The following is a 20,129-nucleotide window of genomic DNA, read 5'->3' as shown; positions in this document are numbered from 1 at the left end:
AAAAAGTCTAAGAGGTCAAAGTCAAACTCTGACGACGAATGCTCTGATCAAGACCAGTAGAGGGGCCCTGCCTTCTGCCAGGAGAAGGAGAGGGACCAAGAAGATAACCGAGTTTACTGGGCTGTGTGGGTTCGATGGCCTGGCACATCGGATCCTCAGAAATACCAGGCCTTGATAGATACTGGAGCCCAGTGTACTGTAATGCCTTCAGAGTATAAGAGCACCGAGACTGTTACTATTTCTGGAGTGACCGGAGGGTCTCAAGAATTGTCAGTAGTAGAGGCGGACATGAGCTTGACAGGAGACCAATGGGAAAAGCGTCCCATTGTGACGGGGCCAGAAGCCCCTTGCATCCTTGGTATGGACTACCTAAGAAGAGGATACTTCAAAGACCCGAAAGGGTACCGGTGGGCTTTTGGTATAGCCTCGGTGATTGAAGAGGAGTCCAAGCAATTGTCTGCCCTTCCTGGCCTCTCAGAAGACCCTTCCATTGTAGGATTACTGCGAGTTAAAGATCAAGAAGTGCCAATAGCCACAACAACTGTACACAGACGACAGTATCGGACAAACCGAGATGCTGTGATCCCTATCCACAAAATGATCCGAAAGTTGGAGAGCCAAGGGGTGGTCAGCAGAACCCATTCACCCTTCAACAGCCCCATCTGGCCTGTGCGTAAATCCGATGGAGAGTGGAGACTGACTGTGGACTATCGTGGCTTAAATGAAGTTACGCCACCGTTGAGTGCTGCCGTACCAGATATGTTGGAGCTCCAATACGAGTTGGAGTCCAAGACAGCAAAGTGGTACGCCACCATCGACATAGCCAACGCGTTTTTCTCCATTCCTTTAGCGGCAGAGTGCAGGCCACAGTTTGCTTTCACCTGGAGGGGCGTTCAATACACCTGGAATCGACTGCCCCAGGGGTGGAAACACAGTCCAACCATCTGTCATGGACTGATCCAGGGCACACTAGAGAAGGGTAAGGCTCCCGAACACATCCAGTACATCGATGACATCATTGTATGGGGGGATACAGCAAAGGAAGTTTTCAAAAAAGGGCAGACGATCATCCAGATTCTCCTCGAGGCCGGTTTCGCTATCAAGAAGAGCAAAGTCAAGGGACCTGCCCGAGAGATCCAATTCCTAGGGGTGAAATGGCAAGATGGACGACGCCAGATACCAACAGACATAATCAATAAGATTGTAGCAATGGCTCCCCCCACCAACAAGAAAGAAACCCAAGCTTTTCTGGGAGCAATAGGTTTTTGGAGGATGCATATCCCAGAATACAGTCAGATTGTGAGCCCTCTTTACTTTGTGACCCGTAAAAAGAACAATTTCCAATGGGGTCCTGAACAACAACAAGCTTTCAAGCAGATCAAGCAAGAAATTGCACATGCTGTGGCTCTTGGACCAGTTAGAACGGGACCAGATGTAAAGAACGTGCTCTACTCTGCAGCTGGAGATAAAGGTCCCTCCTGGAGCCTCTGGCAAAAGGTGCCTGGCGAGACGCGAGGGCGACCACTGGGTTTCTGGAGCCGAAGCTACAGAGGTTCTGAGGCCAATTACACCCCTGTGGAAAAGGAAATCTTAGCGGCGTACGAAGGTATACGAGCAGCTTCAGAGGTAATTGGTACCGAAGCACAGCTCTTCCTGGCACCCCGACTACCAGTCTTGAGCTGGATGTTCAAAGGGAAGGTGCCCCCTACGCATCATGCCACCGATGCCACGTGGAGCAAGTGGATTGCTCTGATTACGCAGCGTGTACGATTGGGAAGCTCGAATCGCCCTGGAATTCTGGAGGTTATCACCAATTGGCCTGAAGGTGGGAACTTCAGTCTGGCAGAAGAAGAAGAAGAGCCAGTGAGCCGAGCTGAAGAAGCTCCGCCATTTGATCAGCTGCCAGATGAAGAAAGGTGTTATGCCCTTTTCACTGATGGTTCTTGCCGTATTGTAGGAAGGAACCGGAAGTGGAAAGCAGCCGTTTGGAGTCCCACCCGACGAGTGGCAGAAGCTGTTGAGGGTCAAGGCGAGTCAAGTCAATTTGCAGAGCTCAAAGCCGTCCAATTGGCCCTGGACATCGCCGAACGAGAAAGATGGCCGAGACTCTACCTCTACACAGACTCATGGATGATAGCCAATGCTCTATGGGGATGGTTAGACCGCTGGAAGAAGATGAACTGGAGGCGTGGAGGAAAACCCATCTGGGCTGCTGACTTGTGGCAGGACATCGCTGCCAGAGCAAAGAGACTGAATGTGAGAGTCCACCATGTAGATGCCCATGTGTCCAAGAAACGAGCTAATGAAGAACATAATAACAACAGAGAAGCGGACCGAGCTGCACAGATAGGGGTGTCACAAGTAGACCTAGACTGGCAGCAAAAGGGAGAGTTGTTCTTAGCTCGATGGGCCCATGATGCTTCCGGTCATCAAGGCCGAGATGCCACCTACAGGTGGGCACGAGACCGAGGGGTGGATTTAACCATGGATATCATTTCTGAAGTTATCCATGATTGTGAGACTTGTGCCGCTATTAAACAGGCAAAAAGACTGAAGCCCCTATGGTATGGTGGACGATGGAATAAGTATAAGTATGGAGAGGCATGGCAGGTTGATTATATCAAACTGCCACAGACCCGCCAAGGTAAGTGCCATGTACTTACCATGGTGGAAGCAACAACGGGATGGTTAGAGACCTTTTCAGTACCCCACGCAACGGCCCGGAATACCATCCTGGGCCTTGAAAAGCAAGTCCTATGGAGACACGGGACCCCAGAACGCATTGAGTCAGACAATGGGACTCATTTCAAAAATAAATTAGTTACCACTTGGGCGAGGGAACATGGTATCGAATGGGTGTACCACATTCCTTATCATGCACCAGCCGCTGGGAAGGTTGAGAGATACAACGGATTATTAAAGACCACTCTAAAGTCATTAGGTGAAGGAACTTATAAAAACTGGGACAAAAACTTAGCCAAGGCTACCTGGTTAGTTAACACCAGGGGTTCTATCAATCGAGCTGGCCCTGCACAGGCAGAATCCCTTCACGTTGTTGATGGAGATAAAGTTCCAGCAGTCCATTTGAGGGGAATGCTAGGGAAAGCTGTTTGGATTACCCCTGCCTCAGGCCAAGACAAACCCATTCGTGGGATTGTCTTTGCTCAAGGGCCAGGACATACGTGGTGGGTAATGAGGAAGGATGGAGTCATCCAGTGTGTGCCTCAAGGAAATTTAGCCTTAGGAAAAAACTGATTGTATGTCCTAAGTTGTGTTCTTACAGGAAGCCAGTCACCAGATGAGAGAGAGACCCGAACTAAGCCGATGCTGGTATCCGGTGATGAAACAGCCATAAATCGGAACTGTAATGGTGACTGAGGAGACCAAAGATCTGGACTGAACTGACATCGCCATTGATTTTCCAACGACGAGACGACTATGCCGAGAAACCAACAAAAGCCATATATATATATATGTATACGTATATGTGAATATATATACGCGAACGTGAAACATGGGTGTTACGTAAAGAAATAGTATGGAATAAGGGGTGGAGAATGTGGTGGTTTCACCCTAGGCCTTCCTGGAGACCAACTTGTAACCAGGAAGGAACTAGAAAAGTGATTACGGAAGTATTCCATGCTATTCCTTTACGTAACTGGGGGTATAAATAAAGCCAGTGGGAGGGATCGCGCCCTCTTCCTCTCCGGCGAGGTTCGAGAACGGTGGGTTCCTGTTTCGGTCGAGCTTATCTGGAGCCGAGGCCTACAGTGACTGCCGCTATCCGCTTCGCGTGAGAGGAGAGCCTTGGGCTGCGTCAAGTCATTCTGCCTGTCCGAAGGGAAGTGGTGAGAGTTCTGCTAGTTTGCCTTCGGCTGGCTGTTTGACTTGCTCGGTCCTTGCCCCTTTTTGTCTCTCTCCCTTTCCCTTCCCTTTCCCCCCCCCCCCCCCCCCAGGTGTGTGGTATTTTCCTTTTGTGTATTGTCTCATATGTAAAATATATATATATATATACATATATATTTGCTATAGCTTTGGCTGCTTAGTTTTTTTTCCCTCTTTTCCCTCTCTGGGAGGCGGGTCCTTGTTGTTGAGTTTTGGGGACTTGGCGGGAAGCCAGCTCAAAACTTGTACAGTTAAACACCAGCCTTTACAAAAAAAATTTGTTTCCAAAGATCATGTTGTATATTCTAAATAGTTATCTGAATGTACACCCAGATTAATTTACCAGATACTGGGTTAGTACATTGCATTACACTAAATGAAAATGGCTCATAATGTTCTGTCTCCTCAGTAAGTACAAAACCAACTCCCACATCTGGCCCATTGCTGTGCCTTCAACAGCAATTCACTATAAAAGTGGAAGTCTTTTAACGAACAGTCAAAGTGTGTTTTACTAATCTGATACCAGTTAGTGGCCAACTAAATTTTTACCAACACAGCAGTACATAACTGATGGGAAAATGACACTTTTGCTTTATGTTTTATTAACCCATGACCCATTTCAACATATTCTGGACCTAGGATGATGAATTTGTATGTATTGCAAATCTGAGATGCACATCCTTAAGCAGATCTGCCAACTGTATCAACTGTGTTCTACAGGAGTAGTTTTTAAGCAAACTATTGCATTTGTTGGGGTTTCTGTTGTTGGTGGATTTCTTATGGTTTTAGGATCTAGCAATTATTAGAAAAGTAACAGGAGCCTCAAAAAGCAGAGGTGGTGGTTGGCTTGTAAATTCCTGAAGTTAAACAGTTCATTCTTCCCTCCGAAACCCATCAGAAACAGGGAAGTGAGAAATCAAAATCAAATTCCCAAGAAAATCACCTAGTTACCAAAAATATTTTACTTCATACTACATACATGAAGATAAGGTACAAAAAGGAAAGAACTAGTTTCTGTATTTCTGTCATTCAGATTCTAATGACAAAAGATGCCAAGATCTTTTCTGCCTTTGCTATTTGCTATTTTATCACATCAATAGCATGCCTAAAAAAGAAGATATTTTGACAAGCAGTGGGATGCTGGCACAAAACAATATTACTTAATAATTCACTAACATTTATCTCTAAATTTGTTAACACAGTTTGGACTGAATAGCTGTTACCCACTACTGGAACTGAAACGCTGAAAATTATAGATGATGGTTATTATTTTTTTCCTAGTCATGTTGTTGCTTATCCAAGTTCACTGGAAAGCCATACACATTACATGACAAAAGAACTGAATGCAGCTTTTAACTCTAGAATTACAAAAAGATTATAATTACAGAACTATCCTACATTCTGTCACTGAATTTCAGAAACCTTATGAATAGCAAAGATACCACCTGATTTCTGAATCAACAGAACTGTTTTTACATTCATAAGTCATAACTTATGTTTTACAAACATAAGGCAGAAAACAAACAAACAAAAAAAATCAGTACCTTTGCAGGACTTTTATATGGTTTCAGTTCTCCTTGGCTACTAATAAAACCCTCCCCTCTGGAAGCAAACCAAATTGCACAGCCAATGCTGTCATCCAAGACTGTGTCCAGCGGATAGATTAAGTGATTAATGCGCTGTTTTCTCATCTTTTTCAGTTCCTCTAGTGTCACATTAATTTCCACAAAGTTCCAGGTTCTTGAAGGGTTAATGGCTTCTAATTCCTTCAGCCCTGCCCTACCAGTGATTCTGTCAGGAACATCAAAGCAAGATAAATGAGCACCACTTTTAGCACGAAGATCTTGGCAGGTTTCTTGAGGACAAAGCGAATCAAGCTGTACTCCATGGTTGGGAGGTCTTTTAGTGGTACCCTCGTGCTTAGCTTGTTCTTTCATCATGAAAGCTACGTTGAGAAGATCAATTGGCTCCTCCAAAGGCACATGTTTATCAGCAAGGGCTGCAATAACCATAGAATCAATGCCACCAGAAAAGAGGACTGCAACATGTGCTTTCTTATGAGACACGCTTGGAACTTCTCTGGTTTCCTGATCTGGATCTCTAAAGAGACATAAAACTCGTCTCTTGACTGCTTCATTTAAAACATCAATAAACTGACACACCAATTTTTTCTTGTGTTCCTCTGTGAGAAATCCTTGGAGGGTTTCTACAGAAACCACATGGATGATGTTGTTACTATTAGTGCCTGGACATTCACCTGAAGCTTCAGAAATTGCTGTATTTAAGGGGATAACTGGTGCTCTGAGACACAGCTTTGATTCATTCACCACAAGATGTATGTGGCTTGGCAAATCTTTTGACACTTGGTCAAGAACATTAATGAATGTTTCTTCTGCTGCTTTCTCTGTGTACCAGTACTTCCATGGAAACATTGTTAAAGACAAAGATTTAGTTGTTGCACAAGCTTTGAGATCAATTTTGAAAATTCCAGATGCTGGGACCTCTTGCCATTGGTTGCCCAGTTCAGAAAAACCACTTACAGATGTGAGACAGAAAGCACTGTCAGCCTCAGGACTGAACTGCCAAAGCAAACTACGACGACCAAAATAATCTCTACCAAACCACAAACTGTGTCTAGATGCTTGGTAATAAATAAAAGACCAGGGACCCTGGAGTGATGAAAAGAGTGACAAAATGTCCTCTTCACTCCTGCATGACGTGAGATGATGGAACATTACTTGAGTGTCATTGTCTAGATCTCCTACATGCACTCCATTGAAAACTTCTCCATTCCAAAGAAAAACATTGTTATTGGCATCTTCTAGAGGCTGAGGAGTCACCAGTCCCCTCAAGTGAAGTACATGGCCAGAAAACAGACATTTGTAGGAGAGATCTGACACAGATTTTATCAACTGTTGGCTACTGTCTGGTCCTCTTCTTCTCAGACAGTGGAGTGTGTCTTCGCTAAGGAAATCAGGGATAGCACGTTGGCTACACAAAGTAACAACACAACAAATACCACACATTGTGACTTGGAATTCACATGAACTATTTCTTCATTTTAGCTTTTTCTGAATTTTCCACCTCCTGCTGTGCCTTCTTTAATTCATCTAATGTATCTGTGTAAGAGAGTATTGTAGAAATAATCAGTTTCATAAACAGAAAAGTTTCTAAGAAATAACTAATTCCAGCAACTTGTTCAATGAAATGCTAATTAACCAAAGTGCTGTGTTTCTATTCCATCATTACTATAGCTCACTGTAGCTTATTCCTCTTAATTACATAAAGTTGATAATTTTTTTCTCCCAAAGAAAACCACGTTACCACAGGCCAAGTATTGCCTATATAATCAGTATGATTTATATATTTGTAGTAAGAAAAGGGGATTGTTGAATAAAATGTCAACACTATTAACCCAAATCAAAGGAAAGAAAATGAAAGTAGCAATTGTTCAATACAGAAAATAAAATTTATACTTCTAAGTTTGTAAATTTCTAATGTTTCTTCCACCATCACCTCTATTATCCATTCTCCTATCTTCATAAGCCCACAGACCCATTCTTTCAACTAAAGATTTCTAACTTAACCTCCAGTTTAAACTTGTTATTTTATTTCTCCTCACCCTGTGCAATTTTAAATTTTTTTTTAAGGGACACAGTGCTGTACAGCTGCCCAAAGGGCACTGATAATAATGACTCCTCTGTGGAGCAGATGTTCTCCATCTTTATCTTCAACACTTGCTCTTTCATCACATCCATATCAAATGAAAACATTTTCACATTTATCCAGCCCAGAAAAACAAGCAGGTGTCTGAAGTTTGTTTTGTATTTGACATACAGCTGTCAGGTTTTCAATTTAATATACAGCTTTTAAATATTCAATCATTTGATTTACTTTTACACTGCAAACTTACTTTTGCATTGAGACAGCGTTTCTGTTCGGTCCACAAGGAAGAATATGTTACTGTTGGGTTGCTGCTTATAAACTCTCTGCAAAACAAAAACCAGGCTTTAAGTGGTTTGTTTCTGCAAAACAAAACCACATATTAAGTCACAGACTGTGAACCACACTGCAGCAGAAGCTGGTGTGGGTCTACCAAGACAAGCCTTCACTTTAATGCCAGAAGTACAGGTTGTGCCCTAACAACACCAATATCCTAATGTTGTACCATCAAAAACATTTAATGATCAACCCATGACTTCTGCATTTCTCTTTTCTAATTTAAACACGTGCACAGAAGTCTTCTGATGGACTCAAACATCTCACTGAAATAACTCAGATACTGCACAAGGGTACAGAACCAAATCATTGGCAGGACAAGTTATTGTGAGGACAGCAGACCACATGTGTATTAAAATCTGTATTAAAACAAATTAAAGACAGCATGCTCTGGTTTTGTTTCCCCTCTTGTCTCTATGCTTATTTCTCCTCTAAAACAAAACAGTCAAAAGCAAATTTGTAAATACTTACCCTGTTCTTCTTCAAATTAGAAAGCTCATCTACTACAACCTTCTGCTCTTTAATCTGAAAGATGAAAGATGCACTTTAATTATTAAAAATAAACCACTGTGTTATAATCCTAGTGGTGAACATTCTTACCAATATTTTAAGACAGCTACATGCATATATAGCTGCTGTTCTCCAAATGAACCACTGAAGGCAAAGTAAATGTAAAAATGAAATACTTAAAGTAACTGCTCTAGAAACAGGTTATCTTGCATGCACTGGTATTTCTCCTCCCCCCAAAAGCAATTGTTACTGGGAAGCCAGAGTACCTCTAGCTATTTATTATCAGAGAGCACATTTTTCTCCCCCAGAAGAAAAGAAAACATGTACACAACTAATACAACATCAAATAACTTTAGAAAACAAATTTAGCATAATATCAAGAATACACTTTATAATCACAGGTATGCTCCAGATTCAAAATTAAATTAATGAAAATCCAAATACACTAAAACTGTATTAAGAGCAATGGGAGCCTTTCCCTTACTCTGGATTTTTGCATTAACTTCCTTAGTGGGATTTTCCACTCAATGCTGCACTGACAGACGTGGCAGGTTTTCCCATTTTCTTTTACGACAGCTCTGAATGGTAAAAAGCAATAAGAAGGACTGTCATAAAAGCCAAAAACTGGAATAAAATCTGGTCAGAGGACACAACGTTTTTTTGATAGAAGCAAACAATATGGTTTGAGGGTTTTTTCCTTTGTGTCTCCTGGAATGGGAAGCTACTGCAGAGGGACGTTATCCAAACTGAATATGGCACACTGAAAGTACAACTTCTCCAGCAGCTACATCAACAGGCAAAACAGCACTGCCATCCTTAGCTAAGGACTAAACCATCAACCTGCAGCTCTGTTGTGTCCCAGCTTTGTAGCTTCCCAGGCAATCAAAACCACCACTGGCTCGATACATTATGGCCATACAGAAGTCGTTTTTTCACAGAATCATAGAATGTTAAGGGGTTGGAATGGATATTAAAAACCTGCTATGGGCAGGGACACCCCACACTAGGCCAGGTTGCTCAGAGCCCTATCCAACTTGGTTTTGAACACTACCAGGGTTGTGGCAACCACAGCCTTCGTGGGCAGCCTGTGCCAGTGTCTCACCACCCTCACAGTAAGGAATTTCTTCCTAATATCTAACCTAGAGTTTCCCTCTTTCCATTTGTACCCATTACTTCTTGTCCTGTCACTGCAGTTCCTGATGGAGAGCCCCTCTCTGGCTTCCCTGTAGGCCCCTTCAGATACTGGAAGGTTGCAATGAGATTTTTTTTGAGGGAAAGCAGTTCCATGGGGCTTGATAGATTCCATAGAGGGCACCAGGGAAGAGGGAGTGAATTCATAGGAGCATCAAACTCTGCGGCTAGAATCCCTTGGGACTTTTTGGGCAGATAAGGATGAAGTTGGTACTACAGAGAAGCCATATGGGGAAGCCATATGAGAAGCAGCTGAGGGTACTTGGTCTGTTCAGCCTGGAGGAGACATAGGGGAGATCCCACTGCAGCTACAACTTCCTCAGGAGGGGAAGAGGAGGGGCAGGCACTGAGGGAATGGCCTGAAGTTGTGTCAGGGGAAGTTTAGATGGATATTAGAAAGAGATTCTTCCCCCAGAGGGTGGTCGGGCACTGAACAGGCTCCCCAGGGCAGTGGGCACAGCCCCAAGCTTGACAGAATTCAAGGAGTGTTTGGATGATACTCTCGGGCACATGGTGTGACTCTTGGGGATGGTCCTGTGCAGGGCCAGGAGTTGGACTCTGATGATCCTTGTGGGACCCTTCCAACTCACGAGATCCTGTGATTCTACGAGAAAACCCTCACTGTGCCTCACCTGACACTTCAATCTCCGCTCGGAGCAGTAGGACCCAACGTGACAACCCGAGAAGCTTCCAGCGAGGCGACACGGGCTGGCTACACGCGGGGCGCTCCCGAGGCCCGACAGCACAGCCCCGGGCACAGGATCCCCGGCTCCCGGCAGCTCCCGCCCTCCTCCCCCTCAGGCTGCTCGCACCCGGGGCGACCGGCCCGGCCCCGGCAGGACAGGGCTCACCTGCCGGCTCAGCTCCTCCCTGTGGCGCAGCGCCGCGCTCTCCCCGTCCTCCTGCCGCGGGGGGCGGCCCGACATCCCCCCGGCGGGCACGGGGCGCTCACACCCGACAGCCGCGACAGTCGCGACAGCCGCGACAGCCTCACGCGCTCCGAGCCCCGGCGGCCGCGGCCGGTCCCGACACAGCGCGTGCGCGCAGGCGGGGCCGCGCGGGCCGCGCAGAACCACCAATCAGCGGGCGCGCCCGAGCACGCGCGGCGGCGCGCGCCGCTGGCGGGATCCCTGAGGGGCCTCGGGCGCCCCCCCCCCCCCCCCCCCCGCCAACCGGGTGTCCTCCCGGTCGGGACAGAAATCCACGGGAGTCGTGTCACACCGCTGTCCGTGAGGGCATCGGGACAGGCCGAATGTGGGAAAGATGTGTGGAATGAGGCTTGGAAACTGTGTCCCTTGTGGAGTGCGAGGGAACACCCGGAAAAGGAAAGGAACGGCTCGGTGTGGTGTGACCCCGGGCTGATCCCGCCTCTCGAACACCTTTAGGCGTTAAGCAAATACCTTTGCTTAAAGGTTAAGCAAAATACCTTTGCTTAAAGGTATTCCCGGGGAGATATGAATGATATATTATTTACAGATATTAGCATCATATGTTTCATTATGTTCATCATTATTATATGTTCCTACAAGGAAGACGGAGAGGGACTTTTTACATGGGTGGGTAGTGACAGGACAAGGGGAATGGCTTCAAACTGACAGGGGGCGGATTTAGAGTGGATATTAGGAGGAAATCTTCCCTTTGAGGGTGGTGAGACACTGGCACAGGTTGCCCAGAGAAGCTGTGGATGCCCCATTCCTGGCAGTGTTCAAGGCCAGGCTGGATGAAGTTCTGAGCAACCTGATCTAGTGGGAGGTGTCCCTGCCCACGGCAAGGAGGTTGGATGATCTTTAAGCTCCCTTCCAACCCAAACCAGACACATGATTTTATTATTGTATGAGGTGGGTGTTTCAGGCCGTTCACCTGGGATGGCCTTAACATTCTCTGTCTGTTCCACTCTACTGTAGATATGTCACAGTGATGCATCTCTCTTCCTGTCTTTATAAAAACACCATGGGACAAGTTTAAGTGACAGGGCAACAATAGCAGGACAAATACTATTGTCATGATTCACTATCCTAAATAAATTTAGGTTGAGAAATGGTATCAGAAGCCAATTACTGTGACCAGAAGGTGCAATCTTCCCGTTGCACCAATGAGGAGTAAAATATTAAGTTAAGAAATTGACTTACTTATGAAAAGAATTTCGTGTTCTAATCACTAAGTCAATTGGTGAATGAATGCATATCTCAGGAAATCAGAAGTCTGCTAATTTTCACACAAAATCGGTTATAGATTTGTTAATGAGTACCAGGGGATATCAGTGGGGAGTTTTGGGTAAGACTTTGTCAAGGTAGCTAATGCAGGAACATTCCAGTTGGGGGTTTTGTCTCATTTTTATCCCTTCTTTTTAAACATTGTTGTATAATTATTCTAAACACTCAATAGTAATTCCAAACTTACAGACTGCTACCGATAGCTCAGTTGTAGGATTTTATGAGATATCTATCCCAAGTCCTTGTGCCAAAACTGCAGTGCAAATATAGTTCAAATCTTAATCAATTATTTGAAAATATTTGCTCCTTTCATAAGTGATGTAGGAGTGTTGACTTTTGCTGCTTTGTGGCTCACATAAGCATACACATTATATATTTTGATGATTCTTAGAGCTTGTGGCAAAGCTTGTTTTGGTGGTATCCACGAGCTTGGTTGGAACGTCTGTGATGTTGATTGAAATTTTTGACAGCAGCTTAGGGAGAATAAAGATTTTGGCTCCTAGTAGAAACATGAAAAAAGACAATTTGGCTGTAAGAATATTTGACAATACAGTAACTTTGCTTATTTGCCTTTAACAGAAAGAGAAACTGAGGTTACATCTTCAGAAGAGGTCAGTCTTGCCCTTCCCTCCACCTGCAACCAACACACTTGTGCCTCCAGCCTTGCATGACCATGGCTTTGTGTGAGACTGTGTGGTGGGACAGGTCAGGGAGCTGATCCTTTTTTCTCTGCAGTGCACCAGTGCTTGTGTGATTTTTGGGCACTCCCAAAAAGCAGAAGAACTGAAGCTGCTGGGAAGTTGTTGCCCCGGGGCTGGAGTGGTTCTGAGGCTTGTCCTTCAAATTCTGAAGGAAATACACATATCTGGGTCACACAAAACAGTTCTGGTGATATTGTTCAGTGTGCTTTGTAGTTTGTCACTCTTGTTCTGTTGAGTAACTTGTTTAATCTGAGTAACTCCCAACCCTCTGCTGCCCCAGTGTTTTATTTGTTGTTGATATGTTACAAAGGTTGATGATCAAGTAACCCAGTAGTCAAAGTATAATGTCTGTAATGATTATCCTTCTTATGTTCAGTAATAAATGCAGTTAATGTTTATTAATCAAAAATCCATCACTCAGTTTTATTGCTTTCTTCAGAAGAGTGCTGATAATGGTCTTGAGGCATGATAGCAAATGTGGAATGTTTTCAACTTCTGGTCTTGCCACAAATTGGTGATTCTTCTACTGATATGGAATGGGCTTTTGATAAGTCCTTTTTAAAATGAGTGGAGTCCTGCAGCAAGATCACTCCTGAAATTACAGTCACACTGGATACATCTCTGGTCAATCTGCTTGTGTCTGTGCTCTTGTGCCAGCTCTGGTGTTCTGAACTGTTTTTCTTTTTACTGCCATAAAACTGCTTTTTTTGAGATTAATGATGCCTGATGCAATGTTAATAAAGGATCAAGGAATATTTCAGTCTTTTAAAGGCCTCACCTTTCCCGCATCTGGCGTCTTTAAAAATACATAAAATAGCACAAATTACCCAATGACCAGTGTAAACAGTTACAAAACAGTCACCAGTGCCAGAAAGTATTTGAAGGTGCTGTCACCTGTTAGCAAACACGTGGCCAAAACAGTATCCTCAAATGACCAAGCTCAAGCTCTGAAAGGCAGCTGTTAAAAGCACACTGAAAATGTGAGGCCATCCTTCTGAAAACACCACGAGTCTGGAAGATCTCTTTTCAGGATGTGGTCCATCCATTTGTGTCAGATGACTTCCCAGATGTGAGAGCTGCAGGGTAGGACTGATGTTGCCTTTGAGGCTTAGCAGGTCCAGGTTCCCATTCTTTGCTGCGGTTCTGTACCTCAGCTCATGCCCGGTAACATGTTAAACAACAACAACCTGGTTGTGTGTTCAAATCTGAGTCATGGGCTCGGCTGTAAGCGACTGTAATCTGAGGAAACCTGCCGAGCTTTAGAAGAATCGCTCCCAGAGGTCCCTGGAACGGGACAGTACCAGGACAATTGTAGCTCTAACACTGGCCACAAGAGAGCAAACCGGAACTGTGCTGGCTGCTCAGAGACAGTCCGAGAAACAACGGAGCCGGGGATATAACACGGGTGGATGAGGTCTCTGGAAGGGGAGAGCACAGTTAAAGGTCGTTTGAATTTGTGTAGGTTTTTGCCTGTTTTGGAACATTTTCAGTTCTGATCCTGGGTTGTTTTGTATCCAGACGTTGTTACATCAGAATCCACTGAGTAGATTCTGAGATGTAACATCAATCTCTGTTAATTTCTCAGCTGAACCTATATTTTAATAATTTGCTAACTCATACTGGTCTAAGAAAACCTGAACTGTTGAAATTAGTTGGGTTTAATTTATGGTAATCCTTCTGCTAATTTGTCTGAGACATTAGGATTTGGAGGGAGTTAGGTTAATTTACACAGCCAGGGATTTGTATCTGTGTGCTGGAATCTGGGTAAAGTTGTGGTTTGTTTTCTTAGGTTAAGTATGTAGATTTTCAATTGCACAAGAAACCTTGCAAGCCCTATAATCATTCTACTTTAAAAGTCCTGTCACTGCAAGTAAAACAAGAAGTCTGAGCACTTTTAGGAGCTTGAAGTACAATCATTTTTTTCGGCGTGTAGTTCTGATACACTATTAAAGCAATCTGAGAACTCCTTCACACAAAACTTCTGCGTAGGTCACACGCATAAAATTCTTGATTTTCTAATTTAAAACAGAATTTCGTCACTTTCACGTGGACGATCTTAAGGCTGTTGTCAAAATAGCTGAGGACTATCAGCAGTCTCTCATAAGTTTTTACAATCTGATTGCATTCCTTAAAGCTCCTAAAAGTGCTGAACCAAGCAGCTTGTCTGTAAAATACTTCCATCAGTCTTTCATCTGATGATGAGGACAGGATTTAAAAATAGACTTTTCCAATTCCACTCTGTGTTCTTCAATGTAAATCTGAAGTAACTGATGAATACAGGAGCCTTTTTCCAGGTCTTGTGTTGCAGTAGATGAGAAGAGTTTGACCTCTAATTTTCATAATTTTTCCTCCCTTAGTGCAGAACAACTTGTGCACTTTGTTAGAGTGTAAAAGAATATTAAGTTCACATTAGTGGTAGTTTCACTTAGAAAGGTAGAACTAAAAGATTTGGGGGTTTGTCTCTTGTTTATGAACTCCCTTTTGCTATAGAGACCTTATAACCTGGCAGGGCAGTCCCTCACAGGCTTTTGAACCCATGCACACATTTACTATAGTAACAGTCTAATTTGAATATGGGATCAGATTTCCAGATGCATATTTTGGGCAGTGAATGTTCAGAGATCTTAAAAAATCAAATGCTCTGTCTTACAACAACAAACATTTTGTTTGCAGTATGAAGATGGAAGCCTGGTGCCTGGATGCCTGAAGCTCTTCTGTTGATGCCACCAAAGAGCAAGGATATGAGAGGCTTAGAACTGCTCAGAGACACTGGGTGGACTGATTCCTCCTTTGCATTACTTTGGATTGGGCATCTTGATGCAAATCAGATCGGTGCTAGGGAGAAAAGGAAAAGAGAATGGCACCAAAAACACCCTGAGTGAAGATCAGCCTGCCCAGTAAGACTTCTTTTTGGAAGCTGAGCTAGGAAGCCTGGATAATTATGTGCTTGCTTCTTCTTTCCTGTTGGGAGTGCCTCCCTGACAGTAAGTATTGTGTTTAATACTGTGTACAACTGATATTTTCTTGAAGATAAAGCACAGAGATTAGATTGCTTTGAAGGAGGAGGCAGGCCTGAGCAGGATGGGCTGAAGGTACAGAAGTCACAGCCTGTTGTGTTATTAAAGTGTGGGTCTCTTGGAGTCAGGGACTTAGTCATTTCAGCTGAGACAGTTACAGTCCCATAAAGCACGTTCCATAGACACCAAATGGACCTGCCTCAGTGTGAGCTTGAGCAGACCAGAACATGTCTGAGTAGGCTGGAGAAAGGGGAAATGCATAATAGATTTGCAAGGCTCTCTGAGGCAAGAGTGAAGGTAAGGCTGTTCATTCTGAGGCACCTGGCTGGGTTAGGACCTTGCCTGGATTGTTTTATTAAATGTGCTGCTCTCATGTGCTTTTTGTGCCTTTGTTCCCATTGTCATATACATTTGGACTTGGCTCTTGCTAGTGAGTAAATATAGTACCTTGGACACCAAGGATAGAGATTGTTTTTCCATGTTTGGAGAGGGGACTTATTTGAAAGGCAGCTCTTGGGTTTTCAAATTCTAATGTGCCAGAGGCCATGCTATCAAATGGCTTGTTGGGCTTCACTTATTTTTAAATTTCATTGTTTCTGTCTCAGGCTACTGTGAGGGCTTCCCATTTACCCCATTACCCATTGTGATTATTCCTCTCTAGCTTTTTTTTTTTAATTCTTTTTTTATCTCTGCTTGAAGCTTTGGTACAAATCAACCTGCACACGTGGCAAAACAACTTGACACCCAGATAACTGAATACTTACTAGAACTTTCAGTCTTGAGGGTTATACTTGTTGACCATCCTTTTATGGTGAATATAATGCTTAGTGCTTTAAGGGTCCACAGAACTCAAAATGCCTGACTGAGATAGATGAATACAGAGAGGAAATCTGGGTGAGCTCTGACAAAAAAGCTCACAGAAAACATTTCATAAATCATTTATTTTGGGTCATCACAGGACAAAAACATTTCTGTTTGCCACATTGACATAAAACCTGAGGAAAGGCAAAATTCACTGGTTACAAGTTCCTGTGCCTTAAGTTTTACTCTGATTCTCATCGTATTTGAAGTCTAAACATCACTGGGATTTAATTGCTCTCCCCAGCTCTCCTCCTGTGAGCACCATCACTGATCCTGTACTCTTTCCTACATTTAACACACTTCTTGGAGTAATTCCAGCTGTTGGAATTAAGGAAGAAGGATGTATAGTACAAAAGAGTGGGCTATAACTGCTGTGAGGTGTAAGAACCTCATGTTTTATGCCCTCAAAAGGTTTCCTTCTCTTCCAAGGCAGAACCACTAGAAACATAGAAACCAGCAATGTAATTGTTGAGAGAGTTATCATTGCATAAGTCCTGGCATGTATTTTAATTGTTGAATATCTATCAAAACATTACCCATGGCTCTGAATTTACCAGTAGCTTAGGTAATAGAATAAAGGTCTTTCTGCCAGTGACATGCATTATCATATGTGACAGATAAATCATACAGTTTTGTAACACTGAACATTCTAGTAACATCCTTTTTGTAAATATTCTGACATTTCTCTCAAGGAAGGTACTGGTATTCAGCACTTCTGAAATCAGGACACTGTAGTAGCTGTCTGGAAAACAAAACAACCCAAAGCTAACATCAGATGCCTGTAAGTTAATGTCTCAGCCTACACACAATGTAGGTTCAGTTAATACTGTTAAAGCAAAATTTTAAAACCTTTTTACAAAGATTGTGAGAGTATCAGGTTAACTTGACAGACCTAAACTCAGAAGTAGTGACCTTGGTTAGCAGCAGAAGTCAGAAATAAGAATACTGAATTTAGAATAAACAACCTTTGCCAAATTTTCCTTAGAGTCACAATAGGTTGAAGTGACAGTTCTGTCAGCACCAGTGTACATGGCATAAAGGAGGAAAATGTAGAGGGGCCAGTAGTAGCATATGAAACTAAACTATGGAGCCAGTCTTGGTAAAATTGGAAGCAACATGAGCAAGATGTGACCACATTTGATTCCCTCCAGACCAGAGCAAAAATAGAGGCATGACAATTAATTATAAGGAAGGAACATACATTTCTAGAATTATTCCAGTCCAAAAGGATGAAAATTCTCTCTAAAAAAGGGAAAACAGGCAACGGGTTTTCATTTCCCTTGTATCTTCTTAGCCTTCTCTGCTGGTTTCCATCCTCAATGAAATGCTAAAAAATGGTTATCAAGGAGATAATGAATGATCAAAATCCTCTTATGAACAGTGTTCAGAGCTCAAAAGACAATTCAAAATTTAAAGCAACCCTTAGACATAGAGAATGGTTAAGATTTGGCTGCAGGGGTTCTTGACCACTCTGTACCAGTAGGAAAAAACCCCACATTGAAGCCCCTGAGCAGTAGTGTCAGAGGTTGTGTTTAGCTTATTGGTGAGCAGAGTTTAAGTGATAACTCTGTCACAACTGTTATAGAATTTATACAGTAACCAGCACAATTAAAGCAGAGCAAATGTTTGGCCAATACTTGCTGAAAAGGCCTCATAGCCCTTGCAGCTATCAGATTTACTCTATTATTTATACAGCTACTGCAGAAATTGCATTAAGATATCTGATTAAAAATTGTATTAACTAGGAGGAGTTAAAAATCAGAGGAAGGCAATTATTGCTCTTTCTTGTTTTCCATTTTACTTTTTATCTGACATATTCAATTGACATTTAATCCTCTATTAAATAAGTCCACTGTATAGCCTAACATGGACTATCTGCTACTGAAATGGGTGCAACAGTTCCTCAACAGTACATAGAACTATTGAAAATATGTTTGGCTAAGAAATGAAAGCTCTAGCATTCAGTTACTGTGCATGTAACTTACTTGTTTACTGTGTTTATTAAGTGTTGCCAGGAGACATTGCCAGGCTTATTTTCTGTAATGCACTAGACTAGACTCCTGCAGACTGTATGATTCCTCCTTTAGTGCTCTAGCTTTTGGTTTTTAATGAAAGAGTTAACAGCTAACACCTTGGAGAATAAAATATATATTTGAATGCCTGAAAAATTGGAAAATTTTGTTCATACATGACGTTGGGAAATAAAATGCATTTCTCCTTCTGAGTAAGGATTGTAAGAGGATTTATTTTTTGTTTGTTATCATAGTTGGTATTTTGAACTGTAATTCAAGTCACTATCATCTTATTATATAAGAACCTGGACATGCAATCTGCATCTTTCTTGTTTAAATGAACAGTAGCTCACAAAGCCAAGTTCTGCTGCCTTCCTCTTGTAGATAACTTGAATCTAATGACTGTTGATTGCAAAGCCAGAGGAGCTGGTGAAGAACTTTTTGGGTGACTGCATTCTTCTTGTAGGGAATATAAGCAGCACAGTCCTGAAAGTCTTGCTGCTGGAGGATTTTCATTAGCTCTAATGGAACTTAATGTCTCATTTATATAAATTTAAGTGTGTGCAAGTTTGTGTGTGAGTACTGAAATACAAATATATATATATGCACATAAGCAGACTGTATTAGATAATAATCCTAGATATTCTCTTTATTGTTGATAGCATTTCTTTACATTGTAGAATTCCATGTTTCTTAAGTATGTATCTGTCAAATAAAGACAAATAAGGAAGTTAGGTGATACTAAGCACTTGAAAAAAATCATAAAAACAAAATTAAAAAAGACTTCAGGAGAACAGGAGGAATTATAAATAGTTTAACTTAAAAGATGCTGCTCTTACTCCACTTCTGATCTGTGTTGCCTACTGATACACAATTTTCTCTTAAGCTTGATGACCTCTGAGGATGCCAGATGCTGTTCTGAAAAGGATTTTTAAATCATCGTGGATACCTCAAGTAATGTTTTTTTCAAGTTTGCAGAAGTCATTAAAATGCAAACTCAGGTGAATTAAAACACTCATATGAACAGAAGAGCAAAGGGGGCAGTTTCCATACAACATGTAGTGAATCCATCCTAAACATGCATCTGGGATCACTGCAGTTTCCTGTTTTCTTTCAGGCACTACTCCATTCCAAAACCATGCAGAATGTCTTAGTATTTACATTGGTAAGCCTGTCCAGTGTTCAGTGTATACCTCAATATATTATCTTGATAATATACTCAGTGTTATTCAATCTGCTTTTAGATTTTCAAAACTGAAGGTACTTTTGTTTGACAAGGCTGCATTGTGCACACAGCTGAAGAAAGCTGAAGATTTGATTCCATTTACTGGATAATTCAGTTTTTAGCCATTGCAAAGTTGTGGGTGTCTCATATTCTGATGCTGAGGACAAAGCTGATTACTGATGGTAAGGGTTTTGTGTTCTAACATGCAGATAGGGAAGTGATTTGAGGGAGTGGGGGAAGAGAAGGTTTGTAGTATTCAGCCTCTTCCCAGCAGAGCTTCTAATGACAGGTTACACCATCTCCTCTGCTGACATTGCTAGCCCTATGCAGAACATAAATGAGGAAATACTTGCTACATGATTGGCAAGATGATTGCTAACAGTGTTGACAGTAATTATCTGTCTGATCTAACACTTCACTGGTAGTGTTATGTTGGATGTGTGGGAGAATTTATTTACAACTGTATCAGACCTGGAAAAATGGTTGAATGCGACATCCAAATAGTAGGGATTGTT

The 20,129-nt window shown here is 42.5% G+C and overlaps 2 protein-coding genes and 1 long non-coding RNA gene across 3 annotated transcripts in view; 1 reads left to right on the top strand and 2 right to left on the bottom strand.

Moving 5' to 3' along the window:
• The window catches only part of ASNSD1 (asparagine synthetase domain containing 1), a 15,710-nt gene extending 8,707 nt beyond the window's left edge, over positions 1-7,003 (bottom strand). Inside the window, exon 1 of the mRNA XM_027636782.1 lies at positions 5,430-7,003. Within this exon, the coding sequence (XP_027492583.1) occupies positions 5,430-6,911 (1,482 nt within the window). The 5' untranslated portion in view covers positions 6,912-7,003. The remainder of the gene's footprint in view (positions 1-5,429) is intronic.
• ASDURF (ASNSD1 upstream reading frame) lies at positions 6,424-10,593 on the bottom strand. Its single transcript, XM_027636785.1, has 4 exons — positions 10,437-10,593; positions 8,356-8,409; positions 7,799-7,874; positions 6,424-7,004 (listed from the first exon to the last, which is right to left on the bottom strand). Exons 1-4 carry the CDS (start codon positions 10,509-10,511, stop codon positions 6,934-6,936), a joined length of 276 nt encoding a protein of 91 aa, XP_027492586.1. The 5' UTR covers positions 10,512-10,593; the 3' UTR covers positions 6,424-6,933.
• A 127-nt stretch (positions 10,594-10,720) lies between these two features.
• Positions 10,721-19,602, top strand: LOC113944437. The gene is made up of 3 exons (XR_003526682.1): positions 10,721-10,997; positions 15,173-15,483; positions 18,774-19,602. It is a non-coding gene; the product is annotated as an uncharacterized LOC113944437 (long non-coding RNA).
• The last annotated feature ends 527 nt before the right edge of the window (positions 19,603-20,129 follow it).

This window comes from Corapipo altera, unplaced genomic scaffold (genome assembly GCF_003945725.1).
Source record: "Corapipo altera isolate COAL_440 unplaced genomic scaffold, ASM394572v1 45, whole genome shotgun sequence".
Lineage (NCBI taxonomy): Eukaryota > Metazoa > Chordata > Aves > Passeriformes > Pipridae > Corapipo > Corapipo altera.
This window is presented reverse-complemented; position numbering and strand designations above follow the sequence as displayed.

Excerpts from the sequence above, each read along its gene's own strand:
- ASDURF (XM_027636785.1), bottom strand. The coding sequence starts at position 10,511 with ATGTCGGGCCGCCCCCCGCGGCAGGAGGACGGGGAGAGCGCGGCGCTG. Across the intron at positions 8,410-10,436 it reads GGGAGGAGCTGAGCCGGCAG|ATTAAAGAGCAGAAGGTTGT; the intron begins GTGAGCCCTGTC and ends TTCATCTTTCAG. Across the intron at positions 7,875-8,355 it reads CTAATTTGAAGAAGAACAGG|AGAGTTTATAAGCAGCAACC; the intron begins GTAAGTATTTAC and ends TTTGTTTTGCAG.